The following is a 23,054-nucleotide window of genomic DNA, read 5'->3' on the forward strand; positions in this document are numbered from 1 at the left end:
TCCCACAACTCATATGGTCTTTGCTCATTAGTGTTCAAGGCCTTGAACCTGTTCCTGAGATGATTCTGAAATTCAGGTGGGTGCTCGCTTCGGCAGCACATATACTAAAATTGGAACGATACAGAGAAGATTAGCATGGCCCCTGCGCAAGGATGACACGCAAATTCGTGAAGCGTTCCATATTTAAAAGAAAAAAAGAAAAAAGAATTTCAGGTGGGATGAAATCAAAGTCATATTTTGGCTCCTGTGGATTCGGTTTAATTTTCCTCAGCTTCAGCTTGAACTTGCATATGAGTAGTTGGTGGTCTGTTCCACAATCAGCTCCTTGCCTACTTTTCACAGCTGGTATTGAGCTTCTCCAGAGGTTTTTTTCCACAGATGTAATTGATCTGATTCCTATGCATATCATCAGGTGAAATCCACGTGTATAACCTGCGTTTATGTTTCTTATAAAACGTATTTGCCATGAATAAGTCATTGATTGTGCAAAATTCAATCATTCTATCTCTAGCTTCATTTCTGTCACCAAGCCCATATTTTCCAACTACTGATTCTTCTTCTCTGTTCCCAACTTTTGCATTACAGTCACCCATTATTATCAATGCATCTTGATTGATCTCCGACTACAAAAGTTGGTAGAAATCCATTGAATACAGTTAGTGAAACACATTTATTCTAGTTCTTTAAATAATTTCCAGAGGAAAAAAGCAACATTTTAAGATATTGGTAATATTCTAGTTCTTAAAACTAGTCTTTTTATTACTTTCTACTAATTGAACATGATCTATCTCTCCTTCCTGTGATAATACTCGAAAGTAAAAAAAACTAATAACATTTTATAAGAGCTTTGAAGGCAATGAAGAAAACAATTGACATTGGCATCTATTATTTTAAGAGAATATAGCATATGAAGTATTCATTTTATATCACACCTCACAAAAATCAAAGGAAATATTTTTTATTTTTTAAAAATTATTTGCATGTGTGTGTGTGTATGTGTGTGTACCATTGAGTCGGATCCGACTGGTACAGGAGGAGATTGCCCCTCCTTATCCAGCGCAGCATCTGGTGGATTCAAACCACGAGCCTTCAGGATTGCAGTGCAGCTTCTTGCCATTAGGCAACCAGAGCTCCAGGAAATATTTCTTTTTAAAAGTGTATCATTGCAAATACCTTTTATAATAAACATAAATGCAGGCTATACACATGGATTTCACCTGATGGCATGCATAGGAATCAAATCGATTACAGTTGTGGAAAGACTTGCTGAAGCAGCTCAATTATCAGCAGTGAAAACCAGGTAGGGTGGTGATTGTGGGACAGACCACCAACCACTCATATGTAAGTTCAAGCTGAAGTTGAGGAAAATTAAATCAAGTCCATGGGAACCAGAATTTGATCTTAAGTCTATCCCACTCGAATTTCAAAACCATCTCAGGAACAGGTTTGAGGCCTTGAGCACCAATGAGTATAGGTCAAATGAGCTCTGGAAGGATAAAGAAAATCGTCCATAAAGAATGCAAAAGATCATTACAAAGGCTGAAAAAGAAGAAAAGACCAAGATGGATGTCAGAGGAGACTCTGAATATTGCATTAAGAGTGCCGAGAAGCCAAAGCTAATGGAAGAAACCAAGAAATCAAAGAGTTAAACAGAAAATATCAAAAGGCAGCCCGGGATGACAAAGCAAGATGCTATAATGAAATGTGCAGAGAGCTGGAGTCAGAAAATCAAAAGGGCCAAACTTGCTCAATGTTTCTTAAGCTGAAGGAGCTGAAAAACAAATTCAAGCCACGCGTGGCAATACTTAAGGATACTTTGGGTAGAATGTTAAATGATCCAGGAAGTATCAAGAGAAGATGGAAAGAATACACAGAGTCACTGTATCAGAAGGAATTGGCTGACAAAGAAGAATTTCATGAAACAACATATGAGCAAGAGCCTATGGTGATGAAGGAGGAAGTTCATTGCTCTGAAGTAACTGGCAAAATCAAGGCTCCAGGAGTTGACGGCATACCAACTGACATATTTCAACAAACAGACACTGCCCTGGATGGATGTGCTCATTATGTTGTGCCAAGAAATCTGGAGGATAGTCAGCTGGCTGATATTTATTGCCATTCCAAAAAAGATGACCCAAAGGAGTGCAGAAATTATCGAACAATATCATTAATATCACATGCAAGCAAGATTCTGCTGAAAATTATCTAAAAACGTTTGGAAGAGTATGTCATCAGAGAACTGCCAGATGTGTAGGCTGGATTTAGAAGAGGTCGTGGTACTAGGGATATTATAGCTAATGTTAGATGGATCTTGGCAGAAAGCAAAGAATACCAGAAGAATGTCTATCTGTGCTTCATTGACTATGCAAAGGCTTTTGACTGTGTGGATCACAACAAGCTGTGGCTGACTCTGAGAAGAATGGGAATCCCAGAACATTTGATTGTGCTAATGTCAAACCTATACTTGGATCAAGAGACAGTCATCAGAACAGAGCAAGGAGACACTACATGGTTCAAAATCAAGAAGGGGGTTTGTCAGGGATGTATTCTGTCTCTATACATTTTCAATCTGTATGCAGAACAGATCATCCGAGACGCTGGGCTGTATGAGGAGGAATGTGGCATCAGAATTGGTGTAAGAGTCATCAACAACCTGCGTTATGCAGTAGACACAACCCTGCTTGCTGAAACTGAGGAGGACCTGAAGTGCCTGCTGCAGAAGGTCAAGGACTGCAGCCTCCTATATGGATTGAAGTTCAATATCAAGCAAACAAAGATTCTCACCACTGGGCCAATTGGTAGCATCACTATGGATGGTGAAGAGATTGAGATAGTTAACAGTTTTAGTTTGCTTGGCTCCACAATCAACATTCTTGGTAACAGCAGCCAGGAAATCAAGAGATGAATTGCACTGGGGAAGTCAGCTGTGAGGGACCTCTCAAGAGTATTGAAGAGCAACGACATCAGGCTGGAGACCAAGGTGTGCCTGATCCGGGCTATAGTCTTCACAATTACGTGCTATGCATCAGAGAGTTGGACAGTGAATAGGGATGATAGAAAGAGAATTGATGCCTTTGAGCTGTTGTGCTGGAGAAGAGTATTGAATATATCATGGACTGCTAAGAGAACAAACAGGTTTGTCCTGGAGAAGGTGAAGCCAGAACGCTCCTTGGAGTCAAGATTCTGAAGCTTCATCTGACATACTTCTGGGCATGCTGCAAGGAGGGACTGGTCCTTGGAGAGGGACATCATGTTTGGCAGAGTGGAGGGGCAGTGAAGGAGAGGAAGACCTTCGATGATATGGATCGATTCTTTAACTGCAATGGTGGGAATAAGTGTGTTGGGATGGCTAGGTTGGCACAGGATAGAAGAGCGTTTAGAGCTCTTGTACACAGGGTTGCTATGAGTCGCAAGCGACTCGATGGCACATAACAACAACAACAACATGCATCTAGTCCATAAACTGAGTGCTGTTTAAGGAGAAAAGTAGCTGAGGTATGTGCTGAGAATCCCTCTTCTCAGGAAGCCATACCCGTCTCCACCCATAAATTTATCAGTGAGGGAGGAGCCACGTATTACCTGCCCAGCTGTTTTGTTCAAGGTATTTCTGAGAGTCACAAACTTAATATGGACCTGAATTTTACCCTCAAAGTTCTTAAGAGACTAACAAAAAGCAAAATAAATGAAGCCTTTTGAATTTATTATCAAGATGAACAAAGACTATTATTCCACAGATCAGAGATGCTAACAATGAGTGACAAGGTGGTTTCAAATGCGAGTGATATTGGCTCCCTGATATTCTCTTAAGGGCAGTTAGGAAAAAAAAATTGGAACAAAAACAACAACGAAATAGCACATTCCTTTCTACCATTAAAACATCAAAATAATGAAAACTAGTCCAGTGATGTAAATGGCAAAGAGAAAATGACATGACACTGGCATATTTGATGTTATTATGTGCCACTGAATTGACACAAGTCAATGGATCTGAAAAGTGCCCTATTCTATGCCATCTTCATTATCTCTGATACACCCGAGCCCATTATTACTGCCACCATGCCAATCTATCTTGTCAATTTCTCACTTTCACTGACGTGCCACCTTTTGAAGCATGAACCCCCTTCCAAATACTGGCTCCTCCTAACAACATGCCCAAAGTATATGAAACTTCGTCATCCATGCCTCTAAGGAGCACCCTGGTGGCACGGTCTCTGGGGCAGACTTTCTGTTCTTTTGGAAGTTCATGGGCATATTCAGCACCCTTCTTTATCACCACACCTCAAAGGTATATTTAAATAGGAAGAATGAATTCTATGGCTATGCACCTTGAGCACAGATTATTTCCCCCTCCCTTTTTCTGAGGGAAATTATATTTCCTTTGTATAGCCTAACTAGCAAAAGACATTTAGTTAATCTGAGTTAAAGTAGGTGAGATATATATAAAAATACCTCATCTTTTCTCCCAATAGAGACTTCATAAGCACTCTGCAGCTCCTTCAAGTCATTGATTTGGGTGTACAGTTGTTTTATATGTGCTGCATGTTTTTCTCTCTCCTTTCTCATTTCCATTCGATACCAGTCAATAAAATTAAGTCTCCATTTACTTAGCTCAGATAGGACATTTGTCTGAAAAATAAAGATAGAGACTGCTAAGTAAATTTGTTCCTAATAACACTTCTTAAAACTACACAGAAATTAAGAAATGCCACAAGAAAAGAAAAAGAGACCAGTAATCAACACAAAAGCTATTTATGTAGTCAGAACATGAATGAAAATGTGTCATGGTCTTTTTACATTCATCCTATGAGGGCATTTCCCTCCTTTTCATTTTAAATTCTTTGTAGGAAAATCTTGTTATTAAAGAAAAATTCAGGCTTTATAATTCACCAAGATTCTTTGTTTAATCCAAGACCTAATTGTCTACACTAAAGATAACACAGGCAAAAAGTAATGCAGATCTATAGCCTGGGCTGAACCATAATGCTCACAAAGATAGATGTTGTTGTTAAACACTGTCAAGTTGTGAATGAGTCATAGTGACCCTATGAACAAAAGAACTGAACCCTGACCTATCCTGTGCCATCCTCACACTTCCTGACACTCAAGAGCCCATTGCAGAAGTCACTGTGTCAATACACCTGGTCGAGGGACTTCCTCTCCTTCATTGAAATCCTAAGAAGTGATGCTTTCTCTCATCATTTATCAGAATGACCTCTTAGAACAAACTGTTAAGAATGATCCCTTCTTACTCTACTATTATGTACAGAAAGACCAGATAATTGTTATGTTGTTAAAAATTTTGTTAACAATATGATTTACTGAATACAACACAGTTTAAGTGGTAGGTGACACACTATTCTAATGGATTAACATTATGATTCTGAGTATGAAAGCTGAACCAGGTAGAAAATATAGAAGATAGACTGAAAGACTATTTCTAGAATTTAATTTTCCAATTAATTGCCACAAACTCAGTGTGCTACTTCTGTAGTATCTATTTAACTCAGAGACCAAGAACATTGTAATTTTGAGAGATTTATCACTTATATATTATAGCTGCTATAGGAGTGGCTACAAAATGAATAGATTGCTAAAATTGGATCTCACAAAAAAGGAAACATTTTCATTAAGTTGTAACTAAAATGGAGTAAAGACTTAGATAAATTGAACATTATTTGAGTCCAACAGAATATACAGAGTCATTGCTTTAGTTATTTAAAACTTGAACCTACAGAGTCACCTGGCAGCATTACCTGAGAAATGTCGATCTCAGGCCAAGCACAATATATACTGAATAAAAAGCTGAAATTTAACAAGATTCCAAGGGGATTTGAACATACACTAAACAGAGAAGAATGGATCTAAGACACTGGATTAATTCTGGGAAATGAAAGAATTGAAATGTTGATGGCATACTGAACAACTGAATACCTTAAGATCTGAACACCAAAGATCAAGGACATTTTCCATCTTATGAAGGTTTTCATCAGAAATAAGAAATTCACTCCCCACCACTTCATGGGCATCTGCCACATTGGACACTGAATTAGATGCTGGAGAGGAAGAGTCATCCAAAAGATGTGAACTGAAAAAATCCATGACTGGGTGAGTGGGCTTCCTTGGAGGCGACAAGGGTGATGACCCTAGAAATAAAAAAAAAAGTTGCAGCAGTGAAGCCTGATTGAAAAGAAGCCCAAGTAGTAAAAATTTATACTAAGCAGCTAGAAAATGCCAGCTCTTTATGCAGGCTGAGAAAAACACAAAGAAATAACCAAATGGTATGTCATCTGCCCATTTTTAATTTTTAGATTGTCATAGATTTAGGACTGCCTTCTCAAGTGGCTTCTATCCTAAATAAGGATGCTTTATACGTAAAGGCCTGTTGTTGTTGTTGTTGTTGTTAAGTGCTGCTGAGTCGTAGACAACTCACAGTGACCTTATGAATGTAAGTGAACACTGTTCAAAGAGTTTCCGGAGTCAAGCCATTTCGGAAGTGGATGCCACTCTTGCTTCCAAGATTGTTTTAATTGGGAAGCTCCACCAAACTCTGTCCACCATGAGTAACCATTATCACATTTGGCACACCAGTATTACATTGTTTAGCATCACAGTAACCATGAGTTAACTCTGTACAGCAATGTACAGACCAGTGCTATACCACTTAGAAGAATGTTTAACAAAAAGTAATTTAAACCAGGCCTGAGTGCTGCAGATTAAAATCACCCACCTTGGGCTTGGTGGCATAATTTTCTGTCCACTAGGCCAACATAGTTCTCTCTATGTTGTCACTATTGTGTCATTATTGTTAAGTGCTAGATGACTCATAGTGACCCTATGAATGAAAGACTTGAGCACTGTTCAGAGTTTCCAGAGGCAAGCTATTTCGGAAGTGGATGCCACTCCTGCTTCCAAGCTTGTTTTAATTGGGAAGTTCCACCAAACCATGGGTAATCATTAGCATATTTGGCACATCAGTGTCACCGTGTTTAGTATCACAGCAAAAGGCCTAAGATCAGGTATAATACTGTCCACCTTACTACATCATCAACACTTGTTGTTATGTGTCATCAAGTTGCCTGTGACCCATAGCATCCCTATGTATAAGGAGCTCTGGAGTGTGCCCTGCCCTGAACCAGTCTCACTGACTCCAACACCCCCACCCCACTGCCCCATTACTGTATCAATCCATCTCATTTGGGGTCTTCCTCTCCTGTGCTGTCCCTCCACCATTTCAAGCATGATGTCCTTTCCCAAGGATTGGTCCCTCCTGGCCACATGCCCAAAGTATGTGAGACAGAGTTTCAAAATCCTAGCCTTCAAGAAGAAACTTGGTTTCACCCTCTCCAAGACTTGTTTTCTTGGCGGTCCATGGTATTGTTCAATATTCTTCTACAGCCCAACTCAAATGCATCAATTCTTCTGTCATCTTTAGTCATTGTCCAGCTCTCTGATGCATAGCAAGTAATTCTGAAGACCATGGCCTGTATCAGGCACACCTTAGTCTCTAGACTGACATCGTTGCTTCTCAGTACTCTGGAGAGGTACCTGATAGCAGATTTACCCAATGTAATTCATGTTTTGATTTTGTTACTGCTAGTGCCAAGAGTACTGACTGTGGAGCTGGGCAAGCTGTAGCTGTTAACAACCTCAATCTCTTCTTCATCCATCGTGGCACTGCCGAGTGGCTCAGTGGTGAGGATTTTTGTCTTCTTGATGCTGAGTTTCAACCCATATTGAAGACTATAGTCCTTGACCTTCTGTAGCAAGTGCTTAAGGTCCTCCTCAGTTTCAGCAAGCAAGGTGATGTCATCTGCATGATGCAGGTTATTGATGAGTCTACCTCCACTCCTGATGCTACATTCCTCCTCATAAAGTCTAGCCTCCTGAATGATCTGTTCTGCATATGGATTGAAAAGTTATGGGAGACAGGGCACATCCCTGTGTCTCTTCCTGATTTTGAACCATGCAGTGTTTCCTTGCTCTGTTCTGAGTAAGTTCTATATTCCTAGGAAGCTCTGATAAGGAGCTGTGCTGTCAGTACACCACCTCCTCCTCAATATGAAGGCATGTAGTTCGAATCCACCAGCTGCTTCCTAGGAGAAAGATAGGCATTCTCCTTCCATGTTACTCACTGCTTCATAAAACTGGTTGGAGGGTCAGCTGTGAGTCAGTTTTGGCTCAACAGTACATAACAACAATAACATGTTCCTAAAACAAACTTTTATAAAGTTTGAAACTCTTAATATACTCCCCACTAAGACTCAGCTGTTATTCTTAGAAAGGACTGGATAATTAATTGATCCTACTGAGATTTGTTATTGTGGTTGTCAGGTGCTGTCAAGCTGAGTACGACTCATAGCGACTCTATGAACAAAAGATGGGAACTCTGTTCTATCCTGCACCATCCTCACACTTCCTGACACACAAAAGCCCACTGCAGCAGTCATCGTGTCAACCCACTTGGTTGAGGGTTTTCCTCTCCTTCACTGACCTTCCACCCTTCCCAGCATCATGTCCCTCTCCAAGGAATAGCCTTTTCTAGCACCATGCCCAAAGTATACAAGGCAAAGCCTCATCATTCTTGCCTCCAAAGGGCACTTCGACTGTACCCCTTCTAAGACATAGTTGGTTGTTCTCTTGGTAGTCCAAGGGATGTTCAGTGCTCTTCTCCAACACCACAGCTCAAAGGTGTCAATTCTTTTTCTGTCACCCTTACTCACTTTCCAGCTCTGGGATGCAAACCAAGTCATTGGCAAGACCATGGCCTGAAATCAGATGCACCTGTCATCAAGTTAGCCACGAGCGACTCAGCAACCCTACAAACAACAGATTAAAACCTTGTCCTCTCCTGCACTGTCCTCATTATCTCCCCCACTATGCCCACTACTGTAATCATTGTCAATCCACCTCCTTCAGGATCTTCTGCTGACTCTATACTTTTCCCAGAATAATGTCTTTTGTTCAAAGACTAGAACCTCCTGAAAACATACCCAAAGCATGTGAGATGAAATTTCACCATCCCTGTGTCTAAGGAGCATCCTAGTTACACTTAGTGTTCCATGACATACTCTTCACCAACATAATTCAAAGGCTTCACTTCTTTTGGAACCAACTCAGAGTAGACTTTCTAACAGGTTTTCAGAGATAGGTGGAATTGAACCACCTATCTTTGGGTTTACATAACAACTCTCTACTCACTAGGTCACCAGAGCTCCCTATTTTTAGTCTTCCTTATTCATAGTTGAATTTCATATGCATATGAATGGAAATGCCATAGCATGGGTATGGAGTACCTGAGTCTTAAACTAACATCTTTGCTTTTAGCATAAAGAGATCCTTGACAACAGATTTCAGTACTGCAGCACCTCTTTTGATTTCCTAACTGCTGCTATGATGGGTGTTAACTGATGATCCAAATATAATGAAGTCATTTACAACATCAAAGTTTCCTCCATCTACCATGATGTTGCATACTGATCCAGTAGTGAAAAGTTCTGTTTTCTTGACATTGGTATGTAATCCATAATGAATACTGCAGTCTTCTGTAGTATGTACTTCAAGTTTTCTTCAGTTTTTGAAAAGCTGTGCCATGTTTATAATGCAGACTATTGAAGAGTTTTCCTCTAATCCTGATGGCACATTCTTCCACATGGAGCCCAGGTTTTTTATTTATTTCCTCAGTATATATTCTGAATTGTTGTTAGGTACCCTGAAGTCAGAAGTGACCTTCCAGAGTGTTCTCACAGACAGTAAATTGCATGAGAGGGGACAGCCTATCTTTCTCCTACAGAGCAGCTGGTGGACTTGAACTGTGGGCCTCGGGCTGACAGTGCAGTTCCTTACCACTAGGCCACCAGATACCCTTTATGGACTAAATAGACATGAAGCAAGGATACAACCTGATGCACCCCTTTACTGATTTTAAACTATATAGTGTTTCCTTATTCTGGTTAAACAACTACTTCTTGGTCCATGCATAGGTTTCACATGAGCACAATTAAGAGTTCTGGGATCCTGACTCTTTTAAATGGTCAGAGGAACAATATACAAACCATTATTACTATATCTTCAACATCAGAAATTCAGTTTATGAAGAGGAAGAAACTACTAGTTTATTAAGGAGCTCTGATGACATAGTCTTTAGGAAGTTATGCTACTAACCCAGAAGTGGCTCCTTTCTGGGGGTTCAAATCTGTTAGAGGCTCCTTGGGAGAAAGATGGGCAATCTTATTTCGAGCAACTGTCTTGGAGGGAGGAAGTGCAATGAGGGTACTCCCTGGAGGTGAAATGAATACTTTGGGCATGTTGCTAGGAGGGGCTAATCCTTGGAAAAAGGTATCATAACATGCTGGGAAGGGTGGAGAGTCAGAGAAAGAGAGGAAGACCCTCAGAAAGAAGGACTGACCACCACAATGAGCTTGAGTATGACAGAGAACGAAGACGGCACAGAATGGAGGAAGGTTCACACCTGATCTTCAGAGAGATGCTACGAGTCATAGTTGACTTGATGGCACCGAATATCTTATTTTATATATTTATATAAAAACAAATATAACATTACATGAAAAGCTACTCACATGTTCTTAAGATGGCTAAGGAACCCAGAAGAGCAAAGAATGCTAAATTTCAAGAAAACAAAAAATTGAAAAATCTTTACTACACACTGGTAAAGTTATAGGTTGTGATTTCTTTTTCATAAATATGTTGTTGTTATTGTTTGGTGTCGATAAGTCAAGTATGACTCAAAGGCCTGAACCCTGACCTTGATCTATCCTGTGCCATTGTCATCATCTCTGACATGCCTGAGCCCATGGCTACCATTGTTATATCAATCCATATGGCTGAAGGAGGTATCTGCTATTCCTCCTCTCTTTTGCTGACCCTCTACCTTTTCAACTATGATGTCCCTCTCTAAGCAATAATCTCTCCTAGCAACATGCCCAAAGTATGTGAGACAAAGCTTTGTTATCTTTGCCTCCAAGGAGTACTCTGGTTGCCCTCCTCCAAGATATATCTGTTCATTTTTTTTGGCAGTCCATGGGATATTTAGGACTTTTCCAACACAATTCGATAAATAGCCTCACCTTTAAAAAAATGGAATCATGTAAAGGAAAAGACTACATTGTCCAAGATGTATATTTACAAAGAAGAAAAGGAGAAAATAGAAGGATTTTTCACATAAATTACACTGAAAAAGAAAGTTTTTAAAAAAATCCATTTTTATTATTTTAACTATTCTGATTATAGTAAGGAGAACAAGTCTCAATATGTTGTTAGTATGGTTTTGAAAGCTTTTTAGTATTTGCCAATCTCCTCTTTCAATAAAAAGCAGACCTTAAGGTGAATTTACAAGGTTGCTGTTTTGTATTGTTGAGTTGGAACTGACTAATAGCTGACCATCCAGTGGATTTTAAGAGGCAGCAAACTGAACAGGAGAAGACTGCCTATCTTTCTCCCGTGGAATAGCTGGTGGATTTGAATTGCAAGCCTCTGGGTCGGCAGTGCCAACTCCTACCATTAATTCCACCACCAGAGATCCCACAATACCTGATATTTAATAAAAATTTAATAACTTTGTTTCACTATACTTACTTTTATATTCTAATTGTAACAAGTATACATTACATTCAGAATGACTGATATAAAGTTTCCTATAATGCAGAAAAATAAAACCACTAAATTACATTTATTAATGTTAGGTAATATAGAGAATGGGACCTAGAGACATCATCATGATGGAAAGAGAAAGGATTGAGACTGTCAACAACTTCATCTTACTTGGATCCACAGTCAAGATAGTTGGTACCAGCAGTCAGGAGATAGGAGACGTAATGCACTGGGAAAATATGTGGTAAGGGACTTCTCCAAATTATTGAGGAGTAATGGTGGGAGGACAAAGGTGCACCTGAATCAGGCCATGCTCTTCCCCCCCCGGCCCATACCTTTTCTTTTTTTTACTTTCTTTTTAAAAAATTTATTATTAATTTCAATGAAAATTTGGAGAGACTTTGGATTTCCAGTCATTCATTGTTGTACTTTTCTCCCCTCCCAACACTCCCCCCTAGTACACTACCCTCTTGGAAAAGTAGAAGAAAAATTCTTTCATTGTTTTACAATCCCTCCCCGCCAGGTCCACTCCACTATGTAGCCTTTGTTCTGTACTCCTGTCATGACAAAAATACCTACTCACATATCCCTTTTACACAGTTTTCTCCCTCATCTGTTTCAATGCAGTATGCATTATTGATCCCATCTTTCTCAGTCTCCCTGCAACTGTGGTGCCACTGTTGTAAAACAGGACTGACCTTGGGGTTGGGAGGCCACGCTCTTTTAAGTCACTTGGTATGCATCTGAGAGCTAAACGATGACTAAAGATAACAGAAGAATTGATTTTTTTGTATTGTGGTGCTGGAGAAGAGAACTGAAGAGTCCATGGACAGCCAAAAGAACACACACGTCTTGGAGAAGATGCAGCCAGAGGGTTCCTTGGAAACAAAGATGATGAAGCTTCATCTCACATACTTTGGGCATGCTGCTAGGAGAGGTTATTCCTTGGAGAGGGACATCATGCTTGGAAATGTGGAGGGACAGCAAAGGAGAGGAAGACCCTTAAGGAGGTGAACTGACATGGTGACTGCAGCAACGGGCTCCAGTGTGTCAGAGATTGTGTGAATGGCACAGGCTAGGACAGTGTTCAGATCAGTTGTTCAGAGGGTCTCCATGAGTTAGACATGGCTCGATGGCACCCAACAACAACAACAACAACAACAACAACAACAACAACAACGATATAGCAAGAGCTCGGGTGGCTTAGTGGGTAAAGAGTTGTGTTGGCAACAAAAGGACATGTGGTTTGAATCTACTAGGTGTTCTGCAGGAAAAAGCTGAGCAATCTCCTCCCATGTGATTTACAGCCTCTGAAAACCCACTGGAAGGTACGTGTAGGTTCCAAGTTTATGGCACGTAACAACAAACAAATGTGGAGATACAAAGAGAATCATTAAGTTGACACATAAGTGATTGAAAATCAGGAAATATTGTATATGTTCATGAAAATATTTAAACTTTCTGATATCTCCTTAAAGTTTTAAACATATTTTCTCAGTAACACAGAAATTTTAAGAAAGGATGCAAGACATTAGCATACACCAGCTTGTATTAATTGAACTATTTCCACAGAAATAGAACTATACAAAATTATTTTAAGTATTAGCAGTTAGAATTGTTACAAACAAGTATCTTAAAATACTGTCAGCATGTGGAAACTATTATACAGTGAAATAATTATGAAATATAGCAATAGTAATCAAAACACAAAATGTCTATGAATAAAAAAAACAAGCTAAGAAAGATCATACCATCTGTCTTTGAATGACTTGACACATTTAAATCACATGGCTTTCCAGGTTCCATCCCAGTTTCTTTTACTATAAGGTTATTTTCTGCTAAAAAGAAAATTTTAATTTTTTAAGTAAAGCCATACTTAAATAAGCACATACACTTAAGACAGCTGTAATACATGAATAAGATTTTAGAACATGTTGAACAGTAAAATGCAATATGCTAGGGATAAAGTAATACGATAATAAACAAGAAAGAAAAAAAAAAATCTAACCAAAAACCTTATATTAGAAAAAGGCTGCTTCCTTCAATCAATTCTAAAAGACCAGAATAAAATATTAGCATTACTTTGTGAAGATAATAATCCAATTATCCTTTCTTAACAACAACAACAAAAAAAGTATAAACGTTCAGTCAAAACCCCTTGCTCCCTCTTCATCAAGTGAAGCTGACATTTCCTAGTTTATATTTAAGGTTTTTCAATATTTGGCTCCAAATCAATCTTTTTACTTTTATTTCCACTTATTTTCTGATCTGCTTTAGTCACAAAGGATAGCAGTTTCAACTTACTAGAAAATCCTTGATCTTATTCTCTTAATACTATTTAAAAGGTTTTGGCTCTTTGACGACTTCTCTCAAGTGACTGCTCCTTTCTCTGAATTCATAGCTGCAGGACATGTCAGCACGGTGGACATGCAGAACCGTGCATGCCTAGATCCCTCCTTCAGCAAGGACTTGCTCTCAGCTGCAGCCTGCCTCTACCAGGTGTCACCTTGTCAGCTCCATTCCGGGGCAGCACATCAGTGACTAAACATGGTACAAAGGTCTGATCATGTCATCCTGACTGCGACACTGTGAGAGTAACCACCACTCCAAGAGCCTGCAGTTAGGCTGGGCAGAGTGTTGATGGTCGACATCCCAGACTTCTCCCTCTGCCCAATTCTCTGTCACTTTATTGAAGTTAACACCAAATAAACATCTTGTACCTTAAATTCCTTTTCAGCATCTGCTTCTGAAGGAATTGCTTTATTCTATAGCTATGAATTTTCTCTTAGATTCATATCTAGTATTTAATAGACTACTTAAACTTTTTGAAAAGAGGGCCCTGGTTCTTTTCTCCATGTCCTATAGTACTTCCTAATGATATAGATAATATAGTTGCTGTTGAATACCAAAGAGTTGGAATTGACCCATAGCTGACCCTAGGTAAACCCTGCTGAAAACTCTCAGTTTTCAGATGCAGTTAATCACATGGGAAAAGACTGTCCATCCTTCTCCTGTGGAGTAGCTGGTAGCCTCAAACGGCATGCCTTTGGGATTGTAGCACAGCTTCTTGCCACCAGGCCATGAGAACTAACTCTCTCTCTCTCTACATACACACATACACACACACACACACACACACACACACACACACACACACATAAAAACGTTGTTGTGTACCACTGAGTTGAAACCGACCCATAGCTGACCCTCCAGCAGGTTTTTAGAAGCAGTAATCACATGAGAGAAGATTGCCCATCCTACTCCCATGGAGCAGCTGGTGGATCTGAACTGTGTGCCTGAAGGATGGCAGCACAGATTCTTACTGCTAGGTCACCAGATATAGATATACAGATATATATACTCATATTTATACACACACACACACACACACACAGAGAAGAAAAGCTAGACTCTGTGGCATTAACTCTTAAATATTAAGGACTTACAACAAAGGCTCATTTCTCCCTCATGTTAACAAGTTTATCATGGTTATTCACATTGTCTTTATCTGTTACCTAATATAACAAAGTAGTCCTTTCCTGGAATATTTACCTGCCATGGTAAATGGGAAACAAAAGTATAAGACCATGCTCTTATTTTTAACTGCCACTTGTCTGTCAGTTTGCCTTACTGTGGTAGCTGGCTGGAAGCCATGCCACCAGTATTGCAAATACCAGCAGAGACACTCAGGGTGGACACGTTTCAGTGAAGCTTCCACATTTAAGATAGACTAAGAAGCAGGACTGGCCACCCACTTCTGAAATAACAGGTCATCAAAAGCCCTATGCATAATAATAGAACACTGTGCAATATATTGCTGAAAGATGAATCCCTCAGGTTGGAAGACACTCAAAATGATGATGAAGCAAAATCTGCCACCTCAAAGTCTACCTTAACTACACAGCTGGAGTAAAGCATTTACTCAATCAAGGATCACTACTGCTGAGGTGGCAAGACTCAAAATAGGGAGAAATAGCTACAAACATTCATTAATAATTGGAACTTAGAATGTATGAAGTATGAATCTAAGAACATTGGAAGCTGTCAAAATGAAATAGACCACATAAAGATTGATATCCTAGACATTAGTGAGCTGAAATGGACTGGAATTGGCCATTCTGAATCAGACAATCATGCAATCTACTCTGCTGGAAATGACAAACTGAAGTGGAAGTATGTCACAATCATCATCAAAAAGAGTATTTCAAGATCTGTCCTGGAGTACAATGCTGTACAGAGAGAATAATCTCTCTATATATATATCTATATCAATATCTATCTACACAAGATTAATTATAACTATTATTAAAAAATGTACACCAACTACCAAAGCCAAAGATGAAGAAACTGGGGATTCTACCAAATTCTGCAGTCTGAAACTGATGGGATATGCAATCAAAACAGGTTATTAATAATTGATGACTGGAATGCCAAAGCTGGAGACAAAGGATTGGTAATTGGAAAATACAACCTTTGTAAGAGAAATGAGGAAAGATCAAAAGATAGCAATTTGTGTAATCAATAACACTGATAATACTTTTCTTAAAAAATATCAATGGCAACTGTACACAAGGATTTGCGTGACTTAACACACAAAAACCAAACTAACTACATCTGTGGAAAGAAACAGTAAAAAAGTTCAGTATCAACAGACAGATCAAGGCCAGGGGCTGACTGTGGAACATCAAATGCTTACAAGCAATTTCACACTGAAAATAAAGAAAACGAAAATCAGTACATGGAAGCTGAAATAAAACTTTCAGATGATACTGCCTGACTCTTAAAACCTTTTCAAGAACCAATTTGATACACTGGACTCTAATCACCAAAGATCAGGTGAGTTGTGGGACACAAAAAAAGACAGGAAAGAAAGATAGAAATGGGTTTCAGGAAAGATTATTAAACTTGCTCTACAATGTAACGAAGCTAAAGCAAAATGAATAAATTATGAAATAAGAGCTCAAATGAAAATTTCAAGGACAATTACAATGCAAAGCCCTGAAATCTGGGCTCAGCCAGGAGGGCTTTCTGAATTCTCGCAAGACACACGAGGGAGCTCAGGTGGTCGAGCGGTAAGGAGCTGTGCTGCAATACTGAAGGCACGTATTTCAAAGCCACCAGCTCCTCCATGGGAGGATGAGCAATCTCCTCCTGTGTGATTAAACTGCTTCTGAAAACCCACTGGAGGGTCAGGGTTGGTTCCTACTCAATGGTACACAACAACAACAACAACAATGAAAGCATGAGTTCTTTGAAAGAGCACTTATTTAGACTGAGTTGTTTGGGTTCTTATACTGAACATGTTGTGTTCTTTACAGACTAAGGAATACACATATTGCTGTCAAGTTCAAACCTTCTGTTGGGTTTCCAAGTCAATAACTCTTAACAGCTAACCTCATCTTTCCACCAAGGAACAGCTAGTGCACTCAAAGTGCCAATCTTTCCATTAGCAGCCCAGCACTTAACCTACGATGCCACTGGGGTTCCTTGAATAAGGAATAAACTAAAAATCTCAAACCCATTGACACTAAGTCAGTTTGCTGATTGTTTGTGGTGTTTTTTGTTTTTTTTAAATGTACATATATATTTTATACAAAGTCAGTTTTAACTCATTGTTCCATCAGGTGTCGCTGACTGGACTATGAATCACAGCGACCCTGGGCCGTTCCAACTCTCCAGTACAGTTTCAGAGGCTGTAAATGATAATGGGAGAAGACTATTCAACTTTCCCCTGTGGAGTTTGTGCATCTGAACTGAGAGGCTGTTTGCCTTTGGGTTAGTAGTACAACTCTCTGCAGACTATGCCACCAGCGCTTCCCTTGAGTAAGAAATAGAAAAGCATAAAGAGCTTTATGCTTTGCTCTCCACCTTTTACCCATCTATCAAGATACATCTTGACTTCAATCAATTTTCAATTCTGTTATGAAATGGTCCACAAAAGGACCCACCTTATCATGATAACCGAGACAATCCTCTATGCTCATAAAAAATACCACTGACAAAATCTTACCACATGGCTCATAAATTTAAGGACTTCTGGAGGCTACGTATGGATTTTTTTTTTTTTTTTTTTTGTATGGATTATTTCTAATTTTGGCTTGGGCATATATTTTCTCAGATAAATATGTTATACAGTTAATAGAAAAAGTACAGAGATGCAACACAAACTCTATTAAGAGACAAGCAATTGCCACTGCATGGCTTTTATCTCTTCATAAGAGCAAGAAGAAGTGCAAATAATAATCTGGCTATCATTTAAGAATCAAGAGTAACATATTTAAAATGCAAAATGTGCTCTCAGATGACAATGATGCAGACTAATGGTTGACTGAGAATTACTGTGGGGTACTTTCACAATCTGCATCATTAATAAGCTTAATAATATTTTTAAAATAGTATCTTAAATTAAGAACTATTTTGAAAAAGATACATCACCTGGATTATGATGAACACTATCAATTACAAAAGGAGTTTTAACATCTGGCACCACGTCTCCCTTAAGATGAGATGACTGCGTGGTACTTGATTCAATATTTGGAGTTACTATAGCGTAACGAAGCAGCTCTTCATATTCTTCCTAGGGAAATCAATAATCAATAACGCATTATAACACTGTCATCACGAACGTTCAGGCAAAAGAATAATAAAGGTATAGTAAAAAATGTTCTTTATTTCAACTATCTAAATAGTATTTCCTTATAATAATAAACATACATTTTTTTATTTGTTTTCATTTGTCATCAAAGTTCTATTATAAGCCCAAATTTCCTCTAGTGATAAGGGCCTTATTACTCAGATTCCTTTAACAGACCAGTCGTACAACAGTGACATCCAAGTGATGTAGGCTTGTTCCCTGAAGCTTATAAACATCTACTGAACAGGAGAGCTCTTCCTCAGTTAAGGAAACTTGAAGGTAGGGCTACAGCTAGCCATTTCCCTTCCTTCCCCTGAAATTTGGGTCAAAGATGTTTCCCACAGACTCCACAAAACCTGGCATAAAAAGGAATTCTGGCTGTGTTTACCCCTCAACAAGTCTGTTTTTCCTCATATGTAAACATGACAAGAATATTCAACAACCACTGGAATAAAAAAATTTTGTTGTTGTGTACCGTGGAGTTGGAAGAAGGAATATTGAAGGCAAAATGAGAATGTGAATGTCGATCTATTCTACCTGTTAGCAACATCATAGCATCTAAGAAAAGCTGATAAAAAGACAGGTCACACAAAGAACAAATGCTGGCCAGGTTGTGAAGAAACTGGAACCCTTACTCACTGTTGGTAGGAGTGTAAAACAGTGCAACCACTATGGAAGGCTGTGTGGTGCTCTCTTAAAAAGCTGCAAATAGAAATACCATTTGACCCAGCAATTCCACTACTGGGAATTTACCCTAAAGAAACCGTAATTGCCATCCAGGCAGATATATGCACACCCATGTTTACTGTGGCTTTGTTCACAATAGTAGAGTTGCAAACAACCTAAGTGCCCATCAACAAACAAATGGATAGAGAAGCTGTGATATATTCACACAATGGAATACTATGCTGCGCTGAAAAACAAAAACTCATGTAATATTATTCAAAATAGACGACCTTAGAGGACATTACACTGAGTGAATATCTCAGTCACAAAAGGACAGGTGCTACATGGTGCCACTATTGTAGAACAGGACTGACATCAGGGTTAGGGTGAGACTGAGAAAAACTGGATAAATTATGTATACTGCATTGAAACAGATGAGGAAGAGAACTGTTTTGAAAGCAATATATGATTGGATATTATAGTTATAATAAGAGTCCAGAATGTATACTGGAGTGTATTCGGGTTGGAGGAGGAGGGAGATTCTACATCAAAGTTATGAAATAACTTTTCTTTTACTTTTCAAAGAGAAGAACAAACTGGGAAGAGGGGTGGGCAGGGAGAAAGCTGCAACAATGAATGTATGGAAATCCAAAACCTCTGTAAACGTTCATTAAAATTAATTTTTTTTTAAAAAAGGTCACAAATTGTGGACTTGGCAGGAATATTGAAAGGTTTATAAAAGTGGTGGAGGGAGAGGGATGGAAAAAGGTCTAATTAGATATGTAACTGTTTATTTGGCCACATTAACAATGACAGTATTAGTGCAGTAAAAAATAGACTGGAATTTAGTCAACATTAACAAAGGGTTGGTCACTGATGCCACAATCTCTCTATTAGAAAGGAGTAATTCCTTTCTTTCTTTTTTTAGAAAGGAGTAATTTCTAAGGCAGTCTCTTTCAGCATGGGCTAAAGAATATCCGTGCATTAATAAAACTGCGCAAAGTTTTCAAAAAATGTAAAATGCCATAACTTTGAAGGGTAATTACACAATGAAGTTTCTATAAAGTTTAATTTTGACATTGAAAAATCCAGTATATGGCATTTTAATAGGCACAACTGTCTTAAGTATTTGGATAAATATCAGGTTTAATGCTGATGCTAGAAATTACCTTTTGAAATGTCACAGTACATACCTGCTTACTGAATCAACAAAAAATGCTATCTAGATCAACTCCATAATATTGCTATCCTCAAATCCTTTTGCTAAGTAGTGCTCCCTTTATGACAATAAACAAATGTCTGAATTCTGCATTTACATTTCCTGTTGGAAAATACAAATCAGTATTTTACATGGTGGTTATCATTGAGGCAGAAGGCTCTTCAGAGGGAAAATAATCATTTAGCATATCACAGATGCCATACTGAACACTAATACAAATTCCTTAAACAGATTTAAATGTCCCAGTTTTTCCGCATTTATTTTATATTATATTGATTTGCATATAAAATTCATATATATTGTGTATTACTCATGTACACTGTATTTGACACATTCCTTCTTTCACACTGTGCTTCAAATGATTACTCATACACACTGTAGTTCATAAAATGAATCACCACTGATCTATGCCTACTATTACCCTATCTTTTTAGGTCCTCATTAGTTTTCTCCTAATTCCATCACCCTCCCCACTTCATCCACTAAACTCTTGTTAACTTAGTGATTTCCTCCCCTCACCACCATCTTGTCCCCCTTTCTCTAGCTCCTTTCCCTTCTGGACATTTGTTGTTATATGCTGTCGAGCCACCTGTGACTCACAGTCACCTAATGTACAACGGCTCTGAAGCCTGCCCTGTCCTGAGCCAGTCTCACTGACTCCGACACACCTACTCCCATTGCCCCTGTTACTGCATCAATCAATCTCATCCGGGGTCTTCCTCTCTTGAGCTGTCCCTCTGCTCTTCTAAGCATAATGTTCCTCTCTATCCTCATTCTTTTAGTGTCCATATGCTTCCTAGTCTGTCTTGAACGTCTATTTGTGCTTTACTGACTATGCATTTGACTGTGTGGATCATAACAAGCTGTGGCTGGCTTTGAGAATGGGAGTCCCAGAGCACTTAATTATGCTTACGTGGAACTTACACCTGGACCAGGAGGCTGCTGTATGAACAGAGCAGGGAAACACTGCATGGTTGTAGTCTCTTTCAATACCTATTCAATATGTATGCTGAGCAAAGTGTCTGAAAAGCTGGACTCTATGAAGAAGAGCATGGCATCATGACTGGAGAAAGACTCATCAATAACCTACATTATGTAGATTACACACCTTTCTTGCTTAAAGTGAAGATGACTTGAAGCACTTGTTGCAGGAGATCAAGGAATGCAGCCTTTGGTATGTATTGCATCACAATGACAAGAAAACAAAGAGTCTTACCATTAGACTGCTGGGCAATATCATGATGAATGGAGAGGAGGCTGTACCTGTCAACAGCTTCATCTGGCTTGGATCCACAATTAAACCCCTTAGTACTAGCAGTCAGGAAATAAGAAGACACTCTGCACTGGGAAAATCTGCAGTTAGGGATCTCTCAAAAATATTGAGGGGTAATGATGTCAGTTTGAGGACTAAAGTGTGTTTGATTCAGGCCATTGTCTTTATAATCACTTGCTATACATCTGAGAGTTGGACAATGAATAAAGATGACAGAAAGAGAATTGACACCTTTGAGCTGTGGTGTTGGAAAAGAGCACTGAACATCCCATGGACAGCCAAGAGAACAAAGGGTGCAGCTAGAGGTGCTCTTCGGAGGCAAGAATGTTGAGGCTTTGCCTCATATACTTCGGGCATGTTGCTAGAAGGGGCTACTCCTTGGAAAGACACATGATTCTGGGAAGGGTGGAGGGTTGGTGAAGACAATGAAGACCCTCAGCCAGGTGGACTGGCACGATGACTGCTGCAATGAGCTCTTGTGTGTCAGGAAGTGTGAAGATGGCACAGGATAGAACAGGGTTCAGATCTTTTGTTCAAAATGTCACTATGAGCTGTACTCGACTTGGTAGCACCCAACAACAACAACAACAACAACTACAACTGTAATTCTGCATCATATCAGTTTTCCACTTATTAAAAGAAAATTCTTACATAGTTTGCTAAATTGGAGCTATATTCATAATACTCATGGTTCCTGTAATCTGAATTATGAGTTAGTCCTTATAAACTACCCAAACTAAACCTCACCACTGTCAAGTCAATTCTGATTGACAGAGACCCTTCACTGGATTTCTGAGGTGCTGAATTTTTATGGGAGAAGAAAGCGTAATCTTTCTCCTCAGGAACAGCTGGTGGGTTTGAACCACTGACATTTTGGTTAGTGGCATTCAATTATGAATGTACTAAGTCACTAGGGTGCCTTGGATACAAACTGACTAACAAAGTATAAAATTTCTAATCCTTGTATAGTTGCTGTACAGTGGTAACTTGTGGTTGCTGTGGGGCTGAATACTGTGACACTGATGTTAATGGGTGCTTACCCAATATGGGCAGAGAGTGGGGTGGAGCTCCCTGATTAAAACAGGCTTGGAAGGAGGAGTGGCATGCACTTACATAATAGCTTGCCTCCGGAAACCCTATGAACCTGGAGAGAGGATGAGAGACACCCAAGCGTTGAGGACTCTCCTTCATAGGCTCGCTATGAGTCGCCTGTGACTCGAAGGCACTTAACAACAACAATCCTTGTATTAGAGTCTGGTAACAGTGTAGCAGTATCCTTTTCCCCCTGCATTCCTTTCCTCTAAAAAACAAATCAAAACACACAAAAACTCAAGGTTTGACCTGGAACCATTTTCTGCTTTTCTCTTCCCATGGGCTGGCGGGGGCAGTAAGGCAACGCTAACACCACGATGAAGACTGACATGCTAAAGCATGGCAGAACAACGAGAGAATAAACTAGACCTTTAGATGACTTTAGGACAATGTATGTACCAGCTTTGACTTAGATGAGAAATAAATTTGAAGCCACTTGCTTAAGCTGGTCTTATATAATGTCTATCAAAGCAGCCAAAACAGTATCCTAACTATTAGACTTCAAAAACAACTGAGGAAATTCTTCCTTTTGGTGAAGAAAATGTAAAAGTGTGGCTACCTTA

At 39.2% G+C, this 23,054-nt stretch overlaps 1 protein-coding gene across 1 annotated transcript in view; it reads right to left on the reverse strand.

Annotated features, from left to right (window-relative positions):
• Nucleotides 1-22,555, reverse strand: part of POC5 (POC5 centriolar protein) — a gene marked incomplete at its 5' end in the record, with an annotated part of 72,484 nt that extends 49,929 nt beyond the window's left edge. The window contains 6 exons of the mRNA XM_006901434.1: nucleotides 4,450-4,626; nucleotides 5,932-6,143; nucleotides 13,359-13,445; nucleotides 14,869-14,890; nucleotides 18,071-18,184; nucleotides 22,544-22,555. Of these exons, the coding sequence (XP_006901496.1) occupies nucleotides 4,450-4,626; nucleotides 5,932-6,143; nucleotides 13,359-13,445; nucleotides 14,869-14,890; nucleotides 18,071-18,184; nucleotides 22,544-22,555 (624 nt within the window). The remainder of the gene's footprint in view (nucleotides 1-4,449; nucleotides 4,627-5,931; nucleotides 6,144-13,358; nucleotides 13,446-14,868; nucleotides 14,891-18,070; nucleotides 18,185-22,543) is intronic.
• Nucleotides 22,556-23,054: the final 499 nt, after the last annotated feature.

This window comes from Elephantulus edwardii, unplaced genomic scaffold (assembly GCF_000299155.1).
Source record: "Elephantulus edwardii isolate Elephantulus edwardi_28Jun2011 unplaced genomic scaffold, EleEdw1.0 scaffold00326, whole genome shotgun sequence".
Lineage (NCBI taxonomy): Eukaryota > Metazoa > Chordata > Mammalia > Macroscelidea > Macroscelididae > Elephantulus > Elephantulus edwardii.